This window comes from Prionailurus viverrinus, chromosome X (genome assembly GCF_022837055.1).
Source record: "Prionailurus viverrinus isolate Anna chromosome X, UM_Priviv_1.0, whole genome shotgun sequence".
Classification (NCBI taxonomy): domain Eukaryota; kingdom Metazoa; phylum Chordata; class Mammalia; order Carnivora; family Felidae; genus Prionailurus; species Prionailurus viverrinus.
Genome location: NC_062579.1, coordinates 79,854,410 through 79,880,699, shown reverse-complemented (window position 1 = coordinate 79,880,699; position 26,290 = coordinate 79,854,410). Strand labels below are relative to the sequence as shown.

Genomic DNA, 26,290 nt, shown 5'->3' with positions numbered 1-26,290 from the left:
ACTGCCTCTCTCTCAAAATAAATAAATAAACATTAAAAAAAACCACAAAAATTGTTAAACTGGATAAAAACAAACTACAACTATGTGCAACTTACAACAGACACACCTTACTTAAAGAAGATAGAAAGTTTGAAAGTGAATGTTGAAAAAGATACACTATGCAAACGTGAATCAAAATAAAGCAGCTATAATTATACTAATGTAAGGCAAACTAGACTTTAAGGTAAAAAGTATTATGAGAGATATTAGACATATGACAATGATTAAAGGATCAAATCAACAACAAATTATAAAAAACAAAATAAAATAGCTCCAAAATATATTAAGTGAAAGCTGACATAACTCCACACATAAACAGATAAATCTACAAACAAATGTGAAGATTTTAGCACACCTTCTCCAATAAAATGATAGAATAAGCAGACAAAACAAAGGTATGGGTATAGAAGCATAAATAAGACTACCAAATATGTTCTAACATATTTAGAACGTTGTATGAAGTAAATGTAGAAGACACTCTTTTCAAATTGTTCCTGGACTATTTATCAAAACTGACCATATGCTGAGCCACAAAGCAATTCTCAACACATTTTGAGTGGCTGGAATCAGAGTATGTTCTCTAACCACAGTGGGTGCAATTAAGGTAGAAATCAATAACAAAAAGACTAGAAATCTCCAAATACTGAAAAATTAAGTAATACATTACATGACATTACAACTTGCCCAATGCATCTATAGCAGTGCTTAGAGCTTTATAGCCTTATGTGAATATATTAGAAAAGATGAAAGGCTAAAAATCAATGATATAAACACCCACCTCAAAAAGATTAAAAAAGGGGCGCCTGGGTGGCTCAGTCGGTTAAGCGGCCGACTTCAGCTCAGGTCACGATCTTGCGGTCCGTGAGTTCGAGCCCCGCGTCAGGCTCTGGGCTGATGGCTCAGAGCCTGGAGCCTGCTTCCGGTTCTGTGTCTCCCTCTCTCTCTGCCCCTCCCCCGTTCATGCTCTGTCTCTCTCTGTCCCAAAAATAAATAAACATTGAAAAAAAAAATTAAAAAAAAAAAAGATTAAAAAATAACAAATTAAACTGCAAGAAAGGAGGAGAAAGATGATAAGAGCAGAAAACAAAAAAATAGAAAACAGACAACAGAGAAGATTAAAAAAGCCAAAAGTTGGCTCTTTGAAAAGACTAATGAAATTGATAAATCTGTAGCAATACTTATAAGAAAAACATAAAATATAAATTATAAGTATCAGTCAGGAAACAAGGGACATCAGTATAGAATCTATAGATACTGTAAAGACAAGAAGATATTATGAACAATAAATTTGATGTTTTGCATAAAATGCACACGTTATGTAAAAAATGCAGCTTACTAAAACTGATTTCAATTAGATATATAAAATTCAAATAATCTTATACATATTGAAGAGATTGGTTCCACAATTAGATATATTCCCACAAAGAAAATACCAGATCAAGATGGATTCGCAGTAAATTATCACTAATATTTAAGGCAAAAATTACATGAATGTTAAACTCCTCCAGAAATTAAAAAAAGAGTGAATGACACATTTCCTTACATGTTTTATGAGGCCATTATAATCTTGACACTAAAACCTGTCAGGGACATTATAAGAAAGGCATACCATCAACCAAATCTCTTATGACTATAGATGCAAAACTCCTACGCAAAATATTAGCAATATAAATCCAAGGATAATAAGGATAGTTAACTACATCACAAACAAGTTAGATTTATTTGAGGAATAAAAGAATGGTTTAACATTTAAAAGGCAATAACGTAATCCATCACCTTAACAGAAAAGAAGACTGTATGATCATCACAATAGAGGCAGAAAAAACCTTTGATAAAATTCAACACTTATTCATGTGAAAAAATCTTGGAAAACTAGGAATTGAAGGAAAATTTCTTAATCAGATAAAGGGTTTTAAAACATTCCCAACACAAGGCATGTTAATGGTGAAATATTGAAATCTTTCCCTCTGAGATCAGAAATGAGACCTGGTTGTCTGTATTACCATTTCTAATCAAACTTGAACTGGATATTTTAGAAAATAAATTAAGAAAGAGAAATGGATCAGGTGACTCATTCAGTTAAGTGTCAGACTCTCAGTTTTGGCTCAGATCATGATCTCACGGTTTTGTGAGTTGGAGCCCCGCATCAGGCTCTGTGCTGACAGTGTGGAACCTGCTTGGGATTCTCTCTCTCCTTCTCTCTCTGCCCCTACCCTGCTCATGCTGTCTCCATCTCTCTCAAAATAAATAAATAAACTTAAAAAATAAAGAGAACTGGATCTTACAAAGATTGAAAAGGAAGAAATAAGTGTTTCATTATTTACAGATGACATGGCTGTGTGTGTGGAAATTCTAAAAGTATTTACAAAAAAACTTACTAGAATTAATAAATAAATTTAGCAAGTTTGCCAGATATAAGGTCACTGTATGTATTGGTCAGAGTTCTCCAGAAAAACAGAACCAATAGGATATATTTAGGAAAGGATTTATTATGACGAATTGGCTTACACAATTAGGGAGGTTGTGAAGTTCCACAATTTGCCATCTGCAGGCTGGAGATCCAGGAGAGCCAGTGGTGTAATTCAGTCAGCCTGAAGGCCTGAGAATGAGGATCAAGGCCAGCAGGAAAAGATTGATATCCTGGCTCAAGCAATCAGGTAGTAAGGGCTCAATTCTTCCTTTGCCTTTTTGTTTTATTCAGCCACTCCACAGATAGGATGATGCCAATCCACACTATGGAGGGCAAACTACTTTTTTGGTCCACCTATTCAAATACTAATTTCATCCAGAAACACCCTCACAGACACCCAGAAATAATGTTTAGTGAAATATCTAAGCACACGTTGATCCAGTCAACTTAATACATAAAATTAACCATCATAATATACAAAAATGATTTGTACTTCTATACATTAATGACAAGCAGAAAATAAAATGAAAAATAATGCCACTGGCATTATTTAAAAAAATTATCAAATATTGAGGGATAAAATTAACAAAAGATTGCAATACTTCTACAAAGAAAAGTACAAAAACATTGAGAGAAATTAACATAGACCTAAATAAAAAGAGAATTGTACACTGGCCACCAATTAGAAAACTCTATATTTTAAAGATGTTTATTTTCTATAACTCAATTTCCAATACAAAATAATAATCCCAGTAGGCTTTTTAAAATGGAAATTGACAAGTGGATTCTAAATTGTACATAGAATTGCAAATGGCAATAACAGCAATTAAAATCTTGTAGAAAAACAAAATTTGATGATTTACAGAAATCAAATTACAAAGCTATAACAATTTAACCAATGTGTGATTTTTGCAAATATATAAAAACTGAACAATGGTAGAGTCTGAAAAGAGATCTATATGTATACTGTCATTTATGATAAAAACAATCCATTATAATGCAGCAGGGGAGAAAATGGTCCTTTTGGTAAGTGGCTCTGGATTACCTGGGTTAGCCAATAAATCCAAATAATCCTTTGCATCAATTTCAAACTATATGCAAAATTCAATTCCAAATGGATCATAGATTAAAAGTGGAAGGTGAAACAAATGAAAGTTATTTAAGATACATAGGATAATGTCTTAATGACCTTGATATAGTCAAGCATTCCTTAGCAAGGACACAAAAAGCACTAACCCTAAACAAAAAAAATAGATTCCACTTTATTAAAATTAAGACATTATTAAGAGAGTGAAAGGCAGGTCACAGAATGGGAGAAAATATTTTCAATACCTGTATCTGAGAAAGGACTTAGATTCAGAATTATACAGAACTACAAATCAATAAAGATAAGAGCAACCCAATTGTTTTTTTTTTTTTCATTTTAAACACGGAGTTTATTTAGACAACAAGACATTTTACTTGAAAGGAAAGCTATCTAGGATTCAGTTTTATCCCTACCTAAAGACAGATTGCCCTATATGTAACAGCTATGTACAAAAAATTATAAACTTAGTTTTTCAATCATAAATAAAAAACATTAAAATTCTCCAATCTAACAAGGTATGCAAGGGTTTTTATGTTGCTCTTTGTTTTGTTAAGCAGTGAGAGCAAAACAACTTACTGGAATATAAAGAGCTGAATGAACACGCCACTAGTGGAGAAAAGGAACATTTTCACAGAAATGGGGTATTTGCCCTTCCCATCTCCATTTGATGTCAATAAAAACATACTATTGGCCAATTAGTTAAAAAAATGCAATATGCTTGTGCACATACACAGTTACTTTTATGTCCAGTAAATGAACAGGGAAGGGGAAAATGAAATACTAGAGAAAACTATACCGTAGTAGTCAGGCTGTCGTGGAACCAAATTGTGGTTTTCTAATTGAGAATGTCTTCTTGATCTGGAAGGACAGAATTCTGGGGTAAAGTAGCAGGTTCCATTATTAGTAGACACCTCCTGTCTGCTGCTGGAACACATCAATTGTATCTTCATCCTCCATTTCCAACTGTGCAGGTGTGTCTGTTTCATTGATTGGCTGCCCATCAAATAGAAACCTGATCTGCCTCATTGACAGACCCTGTCGTTCACAATAGGCTTTCATTAGTTTACTAAGTGGTGTATGCCTCTTAATCTTAAACTGTACCACAGAATCATCCTGCCCTGCCACCTTCAAATTAATATGGTCATTGCTCCTAGTCTTGACACCTTCCTTGGGCTTTTTGTCAGCCATGGCGAGTGCTGGAGTCTCCTCAGCTGTGGCTTCACAAAAAAGGTATCAGGTCCACACCCAATGAGCACACAAGCAGTACTGGGAGCGGCAGAAGGAAGAGGCAACCCAAATATTTTTACTGACAAATCTGGAACAGCTGCATCAAAAACACAATATCCAAATGGTCAGTAAGACAATAAATAGACACTCAATTTTGTTATGAAGTAAAGGCAACTTAAAATAACAATCAGAGAATACTCTATATCCATTGAGGAGTGCTAAAATTAAAAAAAAAATAGAACCTTTCCCACGTTGCTGGTGGGAACATAAATTGATAGAATTACTTTGGAACACTGATGGGCTATACATATTACAGTTTATCGTATTACCCAGTAATTCCAGTCAGGTATATATACACAACAGAAATGCCTATATATGTGACCCAAAATAAAAGTATGAGAGTGTTCATGACAACGTTATTTGTAGTAAATAATGAAAATAGTAAACAACCCAAATGCTTATCAACAATAGAGTGAACTAGTGATGTTATATATTCATCCAATAAAATTGTAGCAGCAATGGAAAGGAATGAAGTACTATTACAAACAACATGGATACATTTCACAAATATAATATTGAACAAGATAACTTAGATACAAAAGGATATACATGTATGATTCTATTTATGAAAAGTTCAAAAATAGGCAAAACTCATCTATGGTTTTAGAAGTCAAAATAGTGGTTTACATTGCAGAGTAGTGACTGAGAGGGACATGGAGGAAGCTCTGGGGTGCACATGCTGTTTTATATCTTGACCTGGGTGTTGGTTCCATGGGTGTGTTTGTTTTGTAAACAAAAATATCAAGCTGTACACTGAAATGCATATACTTTACTGTATGTATGTTGTATTTCAATAAAAATATTTACAAAAAACCTGATGACATCCAGAGCTGGAAAGGATGGGTGGAAATAGATACTCTTGCACATTTTTATTGAAAGTTGATTGCTACATCCCTTTTGAACATTGGAAGTTATATTTAGGGAAATTTCAAATATGCCTGTCATTGACCAAGAAATTTCACTTCTGGAAATCTATCTAAGTAGTCAATATGATTGTTTGCTTACGATTTCTGATTCTCACTCTATGTGTGTGTTTGGACTGTCCTCAACTTCCTTAGATTTAGGCATTGCCATAGACTGACTTTGGCCAAAGAAATTTGAGTGGAAGTGACATTCCCACAAACAAAATAAAAATGACCAATGGTTACACAAAAACCAAACAGCCCTCCTCTGCGCCCCCCCTCCCAAATTCCCCAACCTCTTTAACAATTAACTAAATCCAAATGTTAATAATAATAATAATAATAATAATAATAAAGGGATTTTTTTTTTACCTATTTGGATATACAAATTAGAAAAAGAAAGACCTAGCACAATGTTGCAATGGGGCAAGAAACTGAACACTGTTGGGCTCATGCCCCAGGTCACACAGGTGGAAAGCGGGGAAGCCCAAATCAGAACCCATGTCTATCTGGATTCACAGCAGGTGGGCCTGCTCTTCCTATCACTCATTACTCACTCCTGGTCTACCATCTTTGTGATAGAATCTTTGGTGGTAGCCCTAACCATGCTACAAATTGTGTCATGAGCTACATTTCAAATCACTAATTCTTACACTACCTCTAAATCTGTTTCAAAAGTAGAAATTACAAATGTGTTGCAGCTATAACTGCAGCTTGCATTGCTAGTTGGCAAGAAATCAGACTCTGAACCACCAGTCAACTAAACCACCATGTCTATAATGCAGTCTTTTTGGATTCAGGGACAGTTTCTCACCATAAATGAAAAATAAGTAGAGAGTTGTGACATGATGGGGTCAGTTTTTATGGTGTCAGTTTTTAGTGCCATTTACCCCCCAAAAGGAATAATTTAACCATGCTATTTTTGAATTTTATCCTTTAATATAATTTGATATCACTCCATATCACTTCAAGGATTTTGACTTCAATCATTGTATTAGGCTACTTTAGTGTTCCGTTGTATGTATGTGTATATGTATACAGCTAAATACTTCATACAGTATCATAACCATTAAGAAAAAAATTTAATATCTTCTTTCTCTTTTCCTCATTCTTTCTTTCTCCCCTCCCCTCCCCTCCATGGTCTCTCTTCTCAGAAAGCATAGAAATACTGATAAATAGCAGCTGCTGATCAGAGCTAGTCATCTACATAGGTAGATGACAAGGAAGACACCTGCAGGGCAGTCAGGTAACTGGAGACAAAAGATGTATAAGCTGCACTGCTCACCCATGGAAAATTCCATTAAGGATAAGGATAAGGATAAGGATAAGGATGTATGTGTATGTGTTCATGTTGGAGAAGATGTGGTGTGTCTAATGAAATGGGATATATCATTTTCAGTTCCTTTTACTCTAATTATAACACTGTGATCTGAAGAGAGACGACAAGAGAAATGCACTCCAAGCAGTCAGACAACTCTTGATATCAAGTACTTTTGCAGCACTGTATAACCAAATCAGCCCTATGGAAAATTCCATCTTCACCTAAGGATAAGGCTGTGTGTGTGTGTATGTGTGTGTGTGTAACAAAATGTCAGAGGCCATTTTCAGCTTTAAAAAAGATGCTGAAAATTACAAAGAATGAAATATATATAATTAGTAATATTATTAGCCAGAAACATTTGGTATTAATATTTAGTTCTAGGGGCACCTGGGTGGCTCAGTCAGTTAAGCATCTGACTTTGGCTCAGATCACGACCTCACGGTGTGTGAGTTCGAGCCCCACATCGGGCTCTGTGCTGACAGCTCCAAGCCTAGAGCCTGCTTAGGATTCTGTGTCTCCCTCCCTCTCTCTCCCTGGGTCCCTCCCCTGCTTGCTCTCTGTCTCTCTCTAAAATAAACATTAAGGTCGGCGGCAAGATGGCGGCTTAGGAGGACGCTGGGCTCACTGCACGTCCTGCTGATCACTTAGATTCCATCTACATCTGCCTAAATAACCCAGAAAACCGCCAGAGGATTAGCAGAACGAAGTCGCCGGAGCCAAACGCAGACGAGAGGCCCACGGAAGAGGGTAGGAAGGGCGGCGAGGCGGTGCGCGCTCCACGGACTGGCGGGAGGGAGCCGGGGCGGAGGGGCGGCTCGCCGGCCAAGCACAGCCACCGAGTCTGGCTTGCAAAAGCGGAGGGGCCTGACGGACTGTGTTCCCACAACAAGCGCGACTTAGCGTCTGGGAGGTCATAAGTTAACAGCTCTGCTCGGAAAGCGGGAAGGCTGGAGGACAAAGGGAGGGAGAGCTGCTGAGCCCCCTGACAACAGAGCTCAGTTTGGTGGGGAACAAAGGCGCTCGCCAGCGCCATCTCCCCCGCCCATCCCCCAGCCGAAATCCCAAAGAGAACCTGTTCCTGCCCGGGAACTTGCTCGCTCCGCGCAAACACCCAACTCTGCACTTCGGCGGAGTCAAACCTCCGGCAGCGGATCTGACTCCCTCCCGCTGCCACAGGGCCCCTCCTGAAGTGGATCACCTAAGGAGAAGCGATCTAAGCCTGCCCCTCCTGCCCCCGAGCACCTTGCCTACCCACCCCAGCTAATACGCCAGATCCCCAGCATCACAAGCCTGGCAGGGTGCAAGTAGCCCAGACGAGCCACACCACCCCACAGTGAATCCCGCCCCTAGGAGAGGGGAAGAGAAGGCACACACCAGTCTGACCGTGGCCCCAGCGGTGGGCTGGGGACAGACATCAGGTCTGACTGCGGCCCCGCCCACCAACTCCAGTTATACACTACAGCACAGGGGAAGTGCCCTGCAGGTCCGCACCACTCCAGGGACTATCCAAAATGACCAAGCGGAAGAACTCCCCTCAGAAGAATCTCCAGGAAATAACAACAGCTAATGAGCTGATCAAAAAGGATTTAAATAATATAACAGAAAGTGAATTTAGAATAATAGTCATAAAATTAATCGCTGGGCTTGAAAACAGTATACAGGACAGCAGAGAATCTCTTGCTACAGAGATCAAGGGACTAAGGAACAGTCACGAGGAGCTGAAAAACGCTTTAAACGAAATGCATAACAAAATGGAAACCACCACAGCTCGGCTTGAAGAGGCAGAGGAGAGAATAGGTGAACTAGAAGATAAAGTTATGGAAAAAGAGGAAGCTGAGAAAAAGAGAGATAAAAAAATCCAGGAGTATGAGGGGAAAATTAGAGAATTAAGTGATACACTAAAAAGAAATAATATACGCATAATTGGTATCCCAGAGGAGGAAGAGAGAGGGAAAGGTGCTGAAGGGGTACTTGAAGAAATAATAGCTGAGAACTTCCCTGAACTGGGGAAGGAAAAAGGCATTGAAATCCAAGAGGCACAGAGAACTCCCTTCAGACGTAACTTGAATCGATCTTCTGCACGACATATCATAGTGAAACTGGCAAAATACAAGGATAAAGAGAAAATTCTGAAAGCAGCAAGGGGTAAACGTGCCCTCACATATAAAGGGAGACCTATAAGACTCGTGACTGATCTCTCTTTTGAAACTTGGCAGGCCAGAAAGAATTGGCACGAGATTTTCAGGGTGCTAGACAGAAAAAATATGCAGCCGAGAATCCTTTATCCAGCAAGTCTGTCATTTAGAATAGAAGGAGAGATAAAGGTCTTCCCAAATAAACAAAAACTGAAGGAATTTGTCACCACTAAACAAGCCCTACAAGAGATCCTAAGGGGGACCCTGTGAGACAAAGTCCCAGAGACATCACTACAAGCATAAAACATACAGACATCACAATGACTCTAAACCCGTATCTTTCTATAATAACACTGAATGTAAATGGATTAAATGCGCCAACCAAAAGACATAGGGTATCAGAATGGATAAAAAAACAAGACCCATCTATTTGCTGTCTACAAGAGACTCATTTTAGACCTGAGGACACCTTTAGATTGAGAGTGAGGGGATGGAGAACTATTTATCATGCGACTGGAAGCCAAAAGAAAGCTGGAGTAGCCATACTTATATCAGACAAACTAGACTTTAAATTAAAGGCTGTAACAAGAGATGAAGAAGGACATTATATAATAGTTACAGGGTCTATCCATCAGGAAGAGCTAACAATTATAAATGTCTATGCACCGAATACCGGAGCCCCCAAATATATAAAACAATTACTCATAAACATAAGCAACCTTATTGATAAGAATGTGGTAATTGCAGGGGACTTTAACACCCCACTTACAGAAATGGATAGATCATCTAGACACACGGTCAATAAAGAAACAAGGGCCCTGAATGAGACATTGGATCAGATGGACTTGACAGATATATTTAGAACTCTGCATCCCAAAGCAACAGAATATACTTTCTTCTCGAGTGCACATGGAACATTCTCCAAGATAGATCATATACTGGGTCACAAAACAGCCCTTCATAAGTTTACAAGAATTGAAATTATACCATGCTTACTTTCAGACCACAATGCTATGAAGCTTGAAATCAACCACAGAAAAAAGTCTGGAAAACTTCCAAAAGCATGGAGGTTAAAGAACACCCTACTAACGAATGAGTGGGTCAACCAGGCAATTAGAGAAGAAATTAAAAAATATATGGAAACAAATGAAAATGAAAATACAACAATCCAAACGCTTTGGGACGCAGCAAAGGCAGTCCTGAGAGGAAAATACATTGCAATCCAGGCCTATCTCAAGAAACAAGAAAAATCCCAAATACAAAATCTAACAGCACACCTAAAGGAACTAGAAGCAGAACAGCAAAGGCAGCCTAAGCCCAGCAGAAGAAGAGAAATAATAAAGATCAGGGCAGAAATAAACAATATAGAAACTAAAAAAACTGTAGAGCAGATCAATGAAACCAAGAGTTGGTTTTTTGAAAAAATAAACAAAATTGACAAACCTCTAGCCAGGCTTCTCAAAAAGAAAAGGGAGATGACCCAAATAGATAAAATCATGAATGAAAATGGAATTATTACAACCAATCCCTCAGAGATACAAACAATTATCAGGGAATACTATGAAAAATTATATGCCAACAAACTGGACAACCTGGAAGAAATGGACAAATTCCTGAACAACCACACTCTTCCAAAACTCAATCAGGAGGAAATAGAAAGCTTGAACAGACCCATAACCAGCGAAGAAATTGAATCGGTTATCAAAAATCTCCCAACAAATAAGAGTCCAGGACCAGATGGCTTCCCAGGGGAGTTCTACCAGACGTTTAAAGCAGAGATAATACCTATCCTTCTCAAGCTATTCCAAGAAATAGAAAGAGAAGGAAAACTTCCAGACTCATTCTATGAAGCCAGTATTACTTTGATTCCTAAACCAGACAGAGACCCAGTAAAAAAAGAGAACTACAGGCCAATATCCCTGATGAATATGGATGCAAAAATTCTCAATAAGGTACTAGCAAATCGAATTCAACGGCATATAAAAAGAATTATTCACCATGATCAAGTGGGATTCATGCCTGGGATGCAGGGCTGGTTCAACATTCGCAAATCAATCAACGTGATACATCACATTAACAAAAAAAAAGAGAAGAACCATATGATCCTGTCAATCGATGCAGAAAAGGCCTTCGACAAAATCCAGCACCCTTTCTTAATAAAAACCCTTGAGAAAGTCGGGATAGAAGGAACATACTTAAAGATCATAAAAGCCATTTATGAAAAGCCCACAGCTAACATCATCCTCAACGGGGAAAAACTGAGAGCTTTTTCCCTGAGATCAGGAACACGACAGGGATGCCCACTCTCACCGCTGCTGTTTAACATAGTGCTGGAAGTTCTAGCATCAGCAATCAGACAACAAAAGGAAATCAAAGGCATCAAAATTGGCAAAGATGAAGTCAAGCTTTCGCTTTTTGCAGATGACATGATATTATACACGGAAAATCCGATAGACTCCACCAAAAGTCTGCTAGAACTGATACAGGAATTCAGCAAAGTTGCAGGATACAAAATCAATGTACAGAAATCAGTTGCATTCTTATACACTAACAATGAAGCAACAGAAAGACAAATAAAGAAACTGATCCCATTCACAATTGCACCAAGAAGCATAAAATACCTAGGAATAAATCTAACCAAAGATGTAAAGGATCTGTATGCTGAAAATTATAGAAAGCTTATGAAGGAAATTGAAGAAGATTTAAAGAAATGGAAAGACATTCCCTGCTCATGGATTGGAAAAATAAATATTGTCAAAATGTCAATCCTACCCAAAGCTATCTACACATTCAATGCAATCCCAATCAAAATTGCACCAGCATTCTTCTTGAAACTAGAACAAGCAATCCTAAAATTCATATGGAACCACAAAAGGCCCCGAATAGCCAAAGGAATTTTGAAGAAGAAGACCAAAGCAGGAGGCATCACAATCCCAGACTTTAGCCTCTACTACAAAGCTGTCATCATCAAGACAGCATGGTATTGGCACCAAAACAGACACATAGACCAATGGAATAGAATAGAAACCCCAGAACTAGACCCACAAACGTATGGCCAACTCATCTTTGACAAAGCAGGAAAGAACATCCAATGGAAAAAAGACAGCCTCTTTAACAAATGGTGCTGGGAGAACTGGACAGCAACATGCAGAAGGTTGAAACTAGACCACTTTCTCACACCATTCACAAAAATAAACTCAAAATGGATAAAGGACCTAAATGTGAGACAGGAAACCATCAAAACCTTAGAGGAGAAAGCAGGAAAAGACCTCTCTGACCTCAGCCGTAGCAATCTCTTACTGGACACATCCCCAAAGGCAAGGGAATTAAAAGCAAAAGTGAATTACTGGGACCTTATGAAGATAAAAAGCTTCTGCACAGCCAAGGAAACAACCAACAAAACTAAAAGGCAACCAACGGAATGGGAAAAGATATTCGCAAATGACATATCGGACAAAGGGCTAGTATCCAAAATCTATAAAGAGCTCACCAAACTCCACACCCGAAAAACAAATAACCCAGTGAAGAAATGGGCAGAAAACATGAATAGACACTTCTCTAAAGAAGACATCCGGATGGCCAACAGGCACATGAAAAGATGTTCAGCGTCGCTCCTTATCAGGGAAATACAAATCAAAACCACACTCAGGTATCACCTCACGCCAGTCAGAGTGGCCAAAATGAACAAATCCAGAGACTATAGATGCTGGAGAGGATGTGGAGAAACGGGAACCCTCTTGCACTGTTGGTGGGAATGCAAATTGGTGCAGCCGCTCTGGAAAGCAGTGTGGAGGTTCCTCAGAAAATTAAAAATAGACCTACCCTATGACCCAGCAATAGCACTGCTAGGAATTTATCCAAGGGATACAGGAGCGCTGATGCATAGGGCCACGTGTACCCCAATGTTCATAGCAGCACTCTCAACAATAGCCAAATTATGGAAAGAGCCTAAATGTCCATCAACTGATGAATGGATAAAGAAATTGTGGTTTATATACACAATGGAATATTACGTGGCAATGAGAAAAAATGAAATATGGCCTTTCGTAGCAACGTGGATGGAACTGGAGAGTGTGATGCTAAGTGAAATAAGCCATACAGAGAAAGACAGATACCATATGGTTTCACTCTTATGTGGATCCTGAGAAACTTCACAGGAACCCATGGGGGAGGGGAAGGAAAAAAAAAAAAAAAGAGGTTAGAATGGGAGAGAGCCAAAGCATAAGAGACTTAAAAACTGAGAACAAACTGAGGGTTGATGGGGGGTGGGAGGGAGGAGAGGGTGGGTGATGGGTATTGAGGAGGGCACCTTTTGGGATGAGCACTGGGTGTTGTATGGAAACCAATTTGTCAATAAATTTCATAAAAAAAAAAAAATAAAAAAAAAAAATAAAAAAAAAATAAAATAAAATAAACATTAAAAAATATTTAGTTCTATAAACTTCCACATTTCTATTCTATTGCTGTGGCTTGAATTGTATCCCCCTGACAGATATGTTGAAGTCCTAATACCTGTTACCTGTGAATGTGACCTTATGTAGAAATAGAGCCTTAGTGATATAATCAAGTTAAGATGAGATCATACTGGTTTAGGATCCTAATCCAGTATGACTGGTGTCCTTATAAGGAGACAAGAGAGATATACAGACAGAAAGAGAGAAATGCCATGGGAAGACACAGACACAAAGGGGAGAAGGCCATTTGAAGACAGAGGCAGAGATTGGAATGATATATTTACAAGCCAAGGAATGCTAATAGTTGCCAGTAACTACCAGACGTTAGAAAAGGCAAGGAAGGATTCCTCCCCTACAGCCCTCAGAGAGAGCATGGACCTGCTGACACCTTTATTTTTGACTTCTAGCCTTCATAACTGTGAATAAATTTCTCTTGGTTCAACCCACCTAGTTTGTGATATTTTGTTGTGGCAGTTCTAGGAACTAATACACTGTTGATACATTTTAAATAAACTATTTGAAAATAATTGGAAAAAACCTCCACAGTATATTTAATATACTTCCATGCTCATACTGTCTATATCATTACTTTGTTAATTGGTTGCAGAAGGAATAATTTCTGCATATCTTTAAATTTTTAATTTCATTTATTTTTCTGAGTATATAGGTAGTATATGTTTTAGATAAACAAATAGCAGGATAAATCTGTAAAATAATATTTAATTGCCTTGTGACCCCGTTCCTAGGCCCCTTTCCAAGATATCTATAAATAATTTTGTTATATATTACTCCAGATATTTTTCACTTCAGATTCAGTACCAAGAGAAATGTAACTCTCATTTCCTCTTTCTCTCTGTCACTGTGAGATGCATATGTTTTATTGGTATAGGATATAAGAATAAGAATGCTTATATTTTTATTGAAGTGTAGTTAATATACAATATTATGTTAGCTTCAGGTGGACAACATAGAGTTTTAACATCTCTGTACATTACAAAATGGTTATAATAAATCTAGCTACCATCTGTCACCATACAAAATTGTCACAATATTATTAGCTATATTCTCTATGCTGTAAATTACATCCCCATGTATTATTTGTTTTATAACTGGAAGTTTATACCGTTTAATCCCCTTCCTCTATTTTGTCCAACTCCTACCACCTCCTCTCTGGCAACCACCAGATTGTTCTCTGTATCTAGGAATCTATTTCTGTTTTGTTGGTTCATTTGTTTTGTCTTTTACATTCCACATATAAGTAAAATCATATGGTATTTGTCTTTCTTTCACTTATTTAACTTAGCATAATATCCTCTAGGTCCATCCATATTGCTGCAAATGGTAATATTTCATTTTTTATGACTGAGTCATATTCCATTGTATATACATACCACATTTTCTTTAGCCATTCATCCACCGATTGTCACTTAGGTTGCTTCTGTATCTTGGCTATTGTAAATAATGCTGCAATGAACATAGAATTCCACATATCTTTTTAAATTAATGTTTTAGTTTTCTTCAGATAAATACCCAAAAGTGGAATTGCTGGATAGTATAAGAATGCTTAGTGAAGCATTGTCTATAATGGCAAAATATTGGAAGGTAATATCCACCAATGGGTGGAAGCTTGAACCAATTGTTGTATATTCATAATAGAACATTTTCTTCAGCTATCAGAGAAAGAATAAGTTACATCTAGATTAATGACTTGGAGAGATATTCATGATATGCCAAGTAAAATACATACACACACATAGAATATTGATAAAAGTATGGAATAATACATAGATTTCTGAAGTTTGGAAGTAAGGAAGGAAAAGGTATCTATATGTGAAATTATATGTTTTGTATTGTTTTATTCCAGTGTTTTTAGTGAACACATGCTAATTTTATAATTCTTGAAGTACATTTGATCATGGTTTGAAAAATATAAAAATTTGAAAACTTTTTATTTAATATGAATATATCAATTGAAGAAGATATTATCATTTATTATAAACTTAAAACTTCTAATAACCTTAGTACCTAAAAGTAAAAAAAATAACATATTGCATAAACTCTGATTATTTAGTGCCATGAACATAGAAAATATGTTTAACTTATGAGTCATTTCACAGAAAAATCTCTATTTGTAATATACACTTATTTCCTTAGAAGGGCCAAAACATCATTCCAGTAATATGAATTATGAAATTTTATTCAAAAATCCTCATTGATGACAGATAAAGTTTGGATGAAATTACTTAGGAGGTGTTGTAATAGGATTTGCAGAAGCCAGAAAAAAGGATGTTACAAACAGCTCTTTTGAGAGGCTTTTCAGGGTCATTTACTCGCTTCTGCGATGTGTTTCCTTTTCAAATTTCTATTTTACCATGTAATTTTGGAGTAGCTCCTGATTATAGTAAATGACCATTGTTCTACAAAATTTGATATCTTAGCAAAATGAAATAGCCTCTGTCACATTAATTTTCTTCTTGTCAACACACTGCTATCATCATGGTCTTCACTCTAATTTATTGTGGGGGGGTATAACAGTGTCAGTATTTTCCCAGTCTGCTAAAGACTGGTAAATGACTGAGAACTGTTATAGTGTGTATATTACAAGTGGTGTTGCCATGATGTCCCAGAAATTATCTGCAGCAGATTTTACTGGTCATGATCACAGCTTAGTGGATCACAATGTCTGTATGCACCATGCATTAAATAGAATAATAAATTGAATGCTTCCTGTGTGCCAGGAACTGTGTTAAGCAATGCACAAGCATAATACCATTTAAAATAAATGATTATCCAACTAGACAGGTATTATCTGTACTTTAAACCAAAGCTCAGGGTTTAAGCCATTTGTTAGGTAGCAAATATCAAAGCTAGGGCTTGAATTTAAGGCTTATGAATTGCAGCTGTTATAAGCTGTATTATTTCCAATAGTATCTGAGATATACATTACTGGAGTTCAACAGTACCTGGTTCTCCTCCATTTTATGCACCTCAGGAGGGTATATTTCCTAGTCCTCTTGTATTTAGGGCCATCTAACTAGTTCTAGACAACAGGCTATAAACAGAAATTATATTTTTTGTTTTCAGGTAGAAATATTTAATTGCTAAGATGTTCATCATAACTTACTATCAGGGAAATGCAAATCAAAACTACATTGAGATATTACCTCACAACTGTCAGAATGGCTAAAATCAACAAAACAAGAAACAACAGGTATTGGCAAGGATGTGGAGAAAAGGAACACTCATGTACTATTGGTCAGATTGCAAACTGGTACAGCCACTGTGGAAAACAGTACCGGGCTTCCTCAAAAAGTTAAATAGAACTACCCTATGATCCAGCAATCACACTACTGGGTATTTACCCAAAGAATATGAAAACACTAATTCATAGTGATACATGCACTATGCTTATGACAGCATTATCTACAATAGCCAAATTATGGAAGGTGACCAAGTGTCAATCAACTGACACATGGATAAAGAAGAGGTGGAATACACACACACACACACACACACACACACACACACACACACAGAGGAATATTATTCAGCCATAAAAAAGAAGGAAATCTTGCCATCACAACAACATAGATGGAGCTAGAGATTGTAATGCTAAGTGAAATAAGTCAGTCAAAGAAAGACAAATACCATGTGATTTCACACGTATGTAGAACTTGAGAAACAAAACAAATGAACAAAGGGAAAGAGAGAGAGAGAAATCAAGAAACATACTGTTCACTATAGAGAATGGACTGATGGTTACCAGAGGGGAGGGGATGGGGAGATGGGTTAAATAGGTGATGGGAATTAAGGAAGACGCTTGTCATAATGAGCACAGGGTGAAGTATGGAGTTGTTGAATCACAATATTGTACACCTGAAACTAATATAACACTGCATATGTTAACTAACTGGAATTAAAATAAAAAAACTTAAAAAAATAAATATTTAATTGCTAATGTGCAACTCTCCACCTCTCTTCTCTAGTTGCAGCAACTTGAGGAGACATTGTGTTGAGATGCTAGAGCTTCAAGTTTAAAGTAGCTTGATTATTCAGTCACCATATAGAGGGAAGATATTCTGGAGAGTTGCCTAAATTAACAGTGATGTAATTTCTGCAAGTCAGAAGCATGCTTTTGTTGTGTTAAACTACTGAGATTGTAGGACTGTTTGTTACTATAGCCTAGCTTAACCCACCTGATTAATAAAGAAGCTGGTATTAAAAGTGCATTATTGATATAATGAAAACCTGAAGTGTGACATCGGCTAAGTGGTTTTGTGGTAGGAGTTTTCAGTGATGAAAATTTGGTGAAATTATAACTTATAATAGACTTAGCACATATGATTGGGGAGTTTGCAGGTATAAGGGAAGTGTTTGGAAAACAATGCTAGTAGGGAAATATTATAGGGGAAGAGGCTAGAAAAAAATGTAAGTACTGTTTATAGTAGTGATAGTGTTGGTTGATTGCTGCTGGTTTGACTGGTATGATGGCTCATTTTATGTGTCAACTGGACTGGGCTAAAGGATGCCCACTTAGCTGGTAAAACATTTTTTCTGGGTGTGTCTGTGAGGAAGTCTCCAGAAGAGATTAGCATTTGAATCAGTACACTGAGTAAATATTGCCCTCACCAATGTGGGTGGGAATCCATCAATCTGTTGAGGGCCTGAATGGAATGAAAAGGTGAAGAAAGGGTAATTCATTCTCTCTGCTTAGGCTGAGAGACACTCTTTTTCTCCTGTCCATGTATATCAGCCCACCTCGTTCCTGGGCTTTCAGATTCAGACTGGGAATTGCACCATCAGCCCCTGATTCTTAGGCCTTCAGACGCAGACTGAATTACACCACTGATTTTCCTGTTTTTCCAGCTTGCAGATGGCAGACTGAGGGACTTCTTGGCCTTCATAACAGCATGAGACAAGTCCTATAATAAGCCTCCTTTTATATATATATCTATAAATGCCCTATTGGCTTTGTTTCCCTGGTGAGCCTAGATTAGTATAATTGGCAAGAATAGTACAGGAAAGAGGTGAACTCAGTAAAGAATTAGGTGATTTGCAAACAGAAATAAAGGGGAATAGAAAGTATATGAATTTCAGATATTTTATGGTTGGAAAACTCAACTGGGTTTCAATGTCAAACTGTAAAGAAAAAAAGATTGAGAAAGCTTGTGATGGGCAATACCCATTAAGCGGTTTCAAATTATTAAAATGTACTGGGGGAAAATTAGACTAATGGTGTGACACCCTATAAAACTTTTCAAATAAATAAAATACTTAGGGTAAACATTATCTTAACGAGGTGGTCTTTTCACAGAAGACTGACAACCTCAAGTTAATCCACGTTAAAGAAACATGGAGATATGGGGGCAAGAAAGAAAAACACAAGCTATAGTAAATTGGAGAACTATGCCTGCAAAAGAAGTATGGGTGTAGTTACTGGTACACGTTGCTGACTGAAACGAAAGCTAAAGTTTTGAGACAATTGAACTGTTAAACAAATCATAATCCTGAATGAAGAAAGCCTGTGAAAAAGACTTAAACCAATCCTTGGGCCTTCAGAATTAAAACAGTCTAGGCCATCAAACTCAATTTAGGCCTTATGAATTAAAACAATCATTAGGCTACCAAAATTCTACAGACAAGAAGGCGGCTGAGGAAGATGCATACCCCCCAAGGAAGACATCTTCCGTAATGCTCACTTCAGATATAAAGGAGGAATAGAAAAGGAAGGTGAGGATGAATCATGTGGCCACAGAGAACAATTAACACAAAAACTGATACAGAGAAAAGAATCATGGCCTAATGAAGGAACACCTCCATTCTCCTGGGTAAGAGATATTCACAATACCTGCTATATATATGTGACTTCTTTTTGTCTCCCATTACTTGTCTCTGCAAAGGAGAGTATTTAGAATGGTTATTCTCTCCTTGTTCCACAATTGTATATTAGGATCAGGTAGAGGGCAGAAGACTTGACCTTTTAATTCATAGGTCTCAGGAGTAAGGGGAGCCACAGCTTGACCTGATGGAAGAAATACTGCAAATCATCTCCAGATTCTGGGCTTTCAAAATGTGCCTGAATGGGATTTGTAGTGTCTTCCTTGGAGAGGAGGTAAGTATGTTTTCCCCGTGGAAAGAAGAATGAAGCAAATATTTGGTAGACTGTGATGCAGATTATTAGTGCTTACCAATATCAATTTCTCCTCTACCTCTTGGGTATACAGAAGATCATATTTATCATCTTTTTGAATGTAAATAGGGCCATAAATAAATTTCAAAATAAATGTAGTAGATATTGTAGATTGTCCATTCTACCCTTCTAACTGCAATTAGAGCTCTGACAGTGAATTAGATTCTACTAATTAGATAGACTTGTTGGATTATTTGTGAGGTAGAAGTGAGGCTAGTAATGAGGACTAATGCTGGCCAATGGGCTATGAGGACAAGTGACATTCTCTTCTAGGCAGGAACATTTAATTGCTTTGTGTACTTTCCTCCCTTTTTGTGGCAAAAGAGAGGTCTTAGGTTGAGATAGCAGTGCCACAACTCAAAGACATTGAAGAGTTACCACTTGGAGGAGAACGGCCCTATGGAGCCATTTGATTATGTTGAGATGTTTGGGCTGTTTGTTACCATGGCCTATCCTATTCCTTTCACAGTTATGAAACAATTGTTATTATTATAAAAATATTAAGTATAGAAAGAAATTAGAAAGATTAAGTATCTCCCAAACATCTTCAAAGAATAGGTATCTCTTATGCTATACAAATAAATCCAGGCCCACACAAAGATATTAAATTAATTTTATGAAGACAGCAAAACCTTAACAAAAACCTCGTAAAGATAACTAAAAATAATAGACTAATTGCACTTTTGAGTAGAAGTACATAAATTTTAAAATAAATGCAGTAGATAGTATGAATTGTCCATTCTACCCTTCTTTTTTTTTTTTTTTTTAATTTTTTTTTTTTTAATTTTTTTTTTCAACGTTTTTATTTATTTTTGGGACAGAGAGAGACAGAGCATGAACGGGGGAGGGGCAGAGAGAGAGGGAGACACAGAATCGGAAACAAGCTCCAGGCTCTGAGCCATCAGCCCAGAGCCTGACGCGGGGCTCGAACTCACGGATCGCGAGATCGTGACCTGGCTGAAGTCGGACGCTCAACCGACTGCGCCACCCAGGCGCCCCCATTCTACCCTTCTAATTGCAGTTAGAGTTCTGATAGTGATTTATTGCCTCATTCAAACAGAAAACAATCCTGTGTTGCAAAATGTATAATAATATTATACGATAAAGGACTATGAGAATAAACAAAATAAGTGATAAGTCTATATGCTGTATGCTGTTTGATAAGATTTTGCTCATCCCTTGATATAGGTATCTAATATGTTATGCAGTCCAGATTATTTTTCTTTAGGGAATTCTGCCTCTTAGATGTCTGGAAAGGATACAATGAGGTTATGCCTAGAAATTATAGTTTTGCTCCTGTTTTTATTATATTTATATTTTCACTGTGTGTGCTGGCTGATTTTTGTTTGTGGACAGGGGATCTATTGATTTTTGTGTATTTACTTTTTGCTATAATACCTTACTTCAATAGTCTTCTCATCATTTTCAGACTATTCTACTTGGATGATTACACTTACAGATTTTCTGAAATAGTTTTAAATAAACATTGTGCCCCATAATTTCATTGTTAAATGCTTTAAATCATAATACCAAAAAGATAAAATAGCACCCTCACTTTCAGACTTTGCCTTTCTAAGCAATACTCTACTCTCTTCTAAGAGTTCATTTTATTCAGAGAACTGAGCTCCAAGAAGCATGATTTTGGAAGAACATTGTGTCCTTCTAATCCAGCTTTACCATGGGTTCTTCCAGAAGAACTAACATCTAGAAACCTTTGGGTATGGGAAAAAGGGAATTTTAACTCATATTAAAAATTCACAATTACTTACTTCTTTGCAGTTAGATAAGTAGGTTTCAAGTAGGAATTCAACCTATTCAAATGGAATTTAGTATTTATGGAATTTATGGTTGTGATACTATGATTGCTTCTGCATTTCTATGGCTTTTCGGTTTCTAATGTATTTTCTACAAGCTTTCTCACTTAATTCTCATAAAAATATGAGCTGTAGAATTATTAGGTATCTCCTTGATGTTTTTGTTGTGAGTTTCGAATATGAAAATTCACATGAAATTCCAAAGTACAATATCTGGAAAGAAAATAATCACTCAGCAAAATTTCCTTTTTATTACTACTACTACTGCTGTATGACTAGATACCTATATCTAATTTTGTCTATCTTATTAAGTCTACAATGACTTTTTTTTAGTAATATAAAAAACATGTTTATCACTCCCAGGATATGATGGAAAACTTTTGTTTTACATATACATATATATATATATACATATATATATATATGAGCATATTTTGCTTATTATTTTTCAATTTGCCTTTTTTTCTATGATACTTCATGGGTGCCCATGCAAAGATGGATGATTTTTTAATTATAATTCAAGCATCAGAGCCCTGCAGACACACGCAGGGAGAAAGTTAATGGTTGTCAATAATAAACTTTCTTGATTTTATTCATTTAGCATAATAAATAAATAAATAAATAAATAAATAAGGGTATATCAGAATACAACCAAGTATGACATTGTTTTGGGATAACCTAGATTGAATGTGTACATATATGCATAGGTGCCTATACACATATGTGTATCAAAACAAGTCATCTTAAATTTCATTATTCTTTTTTTTAAATAATATAATTTGTCAAATTGGTTTCCATACAACACCCAGTGCTCATCCCAACAAGTGTCCTCCTCAATGCCCATCACCCACTGTCCCCTCTCCCCCATCCCCCATTAACCCGCAGTTTGTTCTCAGTATCCAAGAGTCTCTTATGGTTTACCTCCCTCTAAGAATTGCACAAGTGGTTGGTATTTTGCTTGTCAGGTGCCTCTGAAGTATGAGAATAACAAATGGGATGCAGAAGGTAAGAAATCTTCCAGGAATTTACAAACATGGCTTTGTGTTAAAGAATTACATCTTAAGGTGGGAGGTTGGGCAAAAGGGATGAAGGAGACAGGGAGATACAGTCTTCCAGTTATGGAATGAATAAGTCACAGGAGTAAAAGGCACAACATAAGAAATATAGTCAATGATATTGTAATATAGTGATGTAACAGGATAGATGGTAGCTACACTTGTGTTGAAAGACATTACACTTTATATTCTCTGTAAGTAACAAAGTGATTGTGATTGAATAAAATAGTGTTGCCCAGTGGGCATGCATTATGAAAGCTTTGGAAGATCTGAAGATACATCTGTGAATTTATTACATTCTATATCAAATAACTATAATTTGAACACCATAACTACTTATAACCCACCATACCTATTAAAATTATACTCAAAACTGAATACAATTAACCATAAGTACAACCAACCATAATTACGTAATATCAAACATTACCTGTAACCCAAACTACCACCAATGATCTCCAGTGGTCACAACTAGTTACCACAAGTAGCTAGTAGTCATGTTTAATAGCCATGGCTAGGTAGCAGTCATGAATGGTGTCCATTGCTAATTGGTTGCCATAACTATTTACAATGAATAGTTAGCTATGGTGACTATGTTTGGCTAGAATTAACTAGAATTATTCACAACTAGGACCCACAACTATTTAGTAACTAAAAATAACTATATTAACTGCAATTACTTATAGATAACCATAAGTAGCTTAACTGTAACTATAACCATAACTTTATAACTATAGCTAACTATAGCAATAACTACAATGATGATAACTATTACTGACTATAATATAACCATATCTGAAACAAAAAATGATGATATAGAAACTGACTACCAAAAGATCTCCTAAATTCTCTATAACTGCATTTGATATTGGGATGTAAGAATGCAGTAATGTGGGGAAGAAGGGAATGTTCGGTGCTTTGGGAAAGCTGGAGTGTGAAGAGAAAGTGTAGGTCCTGCTCTGAGGTTTATGCTCTTTTGGATGAGCTGCTGCCTGGATAAGACAAAAATAAGGTAGCCAACTTTGAGACTCTAATTGGCTGAGAGATGTGGATTCCAACTGCCTAGTAGCATATAGGGCTAGAGGAGAATGAGTGACTGTCAATTCTAGGAATGAGGATTGGGATAGACGTTAGAACATGAATGCTAACTGACCAAGTGCATGAGTGTAATAGTTGTAAGGACTGGGTTGGTGAAGTAATACTATCAACTGAAAAGTATTTCCCAGTCCAAGAATGCAGGAAAAGGTGCATAATTGAGAGTGTGTTGTTGAAAGGCTTTATTTAAATAATAATAATAATAATAATAATAATGATGGAAGAAGAGTGGTAAGTAAGAGTGAAGGGTTGATTGGATGTGAACATTATTTCTCTTTACGTAGAGCCACTTCTGATTTCACTGACTGTTCCTTTATTCTGGGAGCAGTTATGCAAACAGAAAAATGGCATATGACATCTTAATCATGCTGCAACAGAGATAATCAAAGACATTTTCTACCATTCAGTGAGGTCAAAGTGAGTTGGTGTCCACTCCAGGTTGATTGGTGTAGGGGTGACTTTGATAACTCCTCTAGAGAAGTTTTTCTGAATCTCTGGGAAGTCAGCTACCCAGTGACTTTTATCTGCATGACACTTCCTCTGTACCTTAGTTTTTCTGGAACATTCTCTCATCTATGTATATGGCTGGTAGGCTTAGTAACTTGGATAAAGTATTCTCATGCCCACTAACATGAGCTTGTAGCAGCAACTTTATTTTAGAGTGGGGTGGCAACTTTTTTTAAACCTCATGTCTTAATTCCATGTTATGGTGAGTTGGTATTGGACAATTGAATGGTATTTGGGGTGGTGCCAGATTTAGAGGTCACTAGTGGGTCACATGGGTAGTGGCTGGGTTATTCCAACTGTGCACCTGTAATAAGGGCTTGCAGACATGGTAAACCAATCATGAAACTGTAAACATTAGGCCTCTGATGGGTTTAGCACAGGGACTTCCAACTGCTTGGTGACAGATGAAACATAGGAAAGATGAGTGACAGTCAATGATAAAACCGTGGTCTGGAGCAGGGGAACTATATTTGGAAGTGGGAGTGGGGAATATTGCTCAGTGATTACGTGTACTTAGTGGGGCTTTTTTAAAAAAAACTATGTGTAATTGGGGATGGAGTGGTGAGATGGGACCAAAGCAGGGTCCTCCTAAACCTGGGTAGCTTCTGCCTGTGGGGGGATGTCATCATCCTTGCAGGTGCCACTCTTCAGAAGGCTCCAATATGGTAGAAGTTAAACAATGCAAGTTTTCCCAAAAATCAGAAGTATCTTTTGAATATCTGGCAGCATTTCTTTATATTGTGTGACCACAAAAGCAGAAATATGAATTAGGAGTAGGAATTTAGAGTGTACATGTATTCAACACAAGGCACTGTTAGGGCTTCTCTAGAAATGGAAATGACAGTTTTACACTGTGAGCTAACTGCCACTGCTAAGTGTTTAAGCAAAGACTAGACAAACCATTGTCAGGGATCCTGTAAATAGGATTAAGTGGTTGAATGGATGGCTTTTTCTATCCTTCTAACAAATAATCCTTAGGATGTATACCTGATGAAAAAAAATAAAGCAAAAGATCCACCAAAGCAGCCATATAACTAGCCACCAAACAGCATTCATATATCTACATCCCATAGTCCATTCTCATTATTCTGCTTACTTGATCTTTCATTAGCAGTGGACACAGTTGATCACACCCTGCTTCCTGACATACTATCTTCACCTGAATTCTTGGAAACCATACTTTCCTAGGTTTTCTCCTATCTTTCTGATGGCTCTTTCTAAAAATTTTTTTTAATGTTTTTATTTATTTTTGGGACAGAGAGAGACAGAGCATGAACGGGGGAGGGGCAGAGAGAGAGGGAGACACAGAACCGGAAGCAGGCTCCAGGCTCTGAGCCATCAGCCCAGAGCCTGACGCGGGGCTCGAACTCACGGACCGCGAGATCGTGACCTGGCTGAAGTCGGACGCTTAACCGACTGCGCCACCCAGGCGCCCCCTGATGGCTCTTTCTTAGACCCCCTTGCTGGATTCTCCTCATCTCTACATCTTCTAAACACTGGAGGACAGCCTGTGGATGTCTTCTCTTTTCTACTTACAATCACTCCCTATATGATCTTGTCCTGGATTATGCTTTATGTATCACCTATCTTCTAGTGACCCCCAGGTTCATATATCCTGCCTAAACCCCTGTCTTGAACTTTTAGTTTATATATCCAGTTGCCTTCTGAGCATCTCCAACTCTCTGTCCACTTCTGGGAAGATGGAGTAGATGTGATTTCCCATATTCCTTTCACTAGGTGCAACTAAAACCCCTTGACATTATATACAAAACACACACAAGAAGACTCTGAAATGTAGACAGAAACCAGATTGATTAGGGACCTCAGGACCCAAAGAACAACATAAGAGTGGGGTCTCTCTGGGTTTTCTTTTTGCTTTATGCATACCAGATATGGAAGTGAAGAAGCCAGCAACCCAGAAAATTCAACAGATGCAGACAGAAAAGCTCCAATAAAAGCCTGTTCTTTCCAGCCAAAGGAAAAAAAGAAAGAGA

General features: G+C 37.2%; 1 protein-coding gene across 1 annotated transcript in view; it reads right to left on the bottom strand.

Annotated features, from left to right (window-relative positions):
- Positions 1-3,877: 3,877 nt before the first annotated feature.
- LOC125157314 (small ubiquitin-related modifier 2-like) overlaps positions 3,878-26,290 on the bottom strand; it is a 170,173-nt gene continuing 147,760 nt past the window's right edge. Inside the window, exon 3 of the mRNA XM_047843905.1 lies at positions 3,878-4,860. Within this exon, the coding sequence (XP_047699861.1) occupies positions 4,437-4,724 (288 nt within the window). The 5' untranslated portion in view covers positions 4,725-4,860 and the 3' untranslated portion in view covers positions 3,878-4,436. The remainder of the gene's footprint in view (positions 4,861-26,290) is intronic.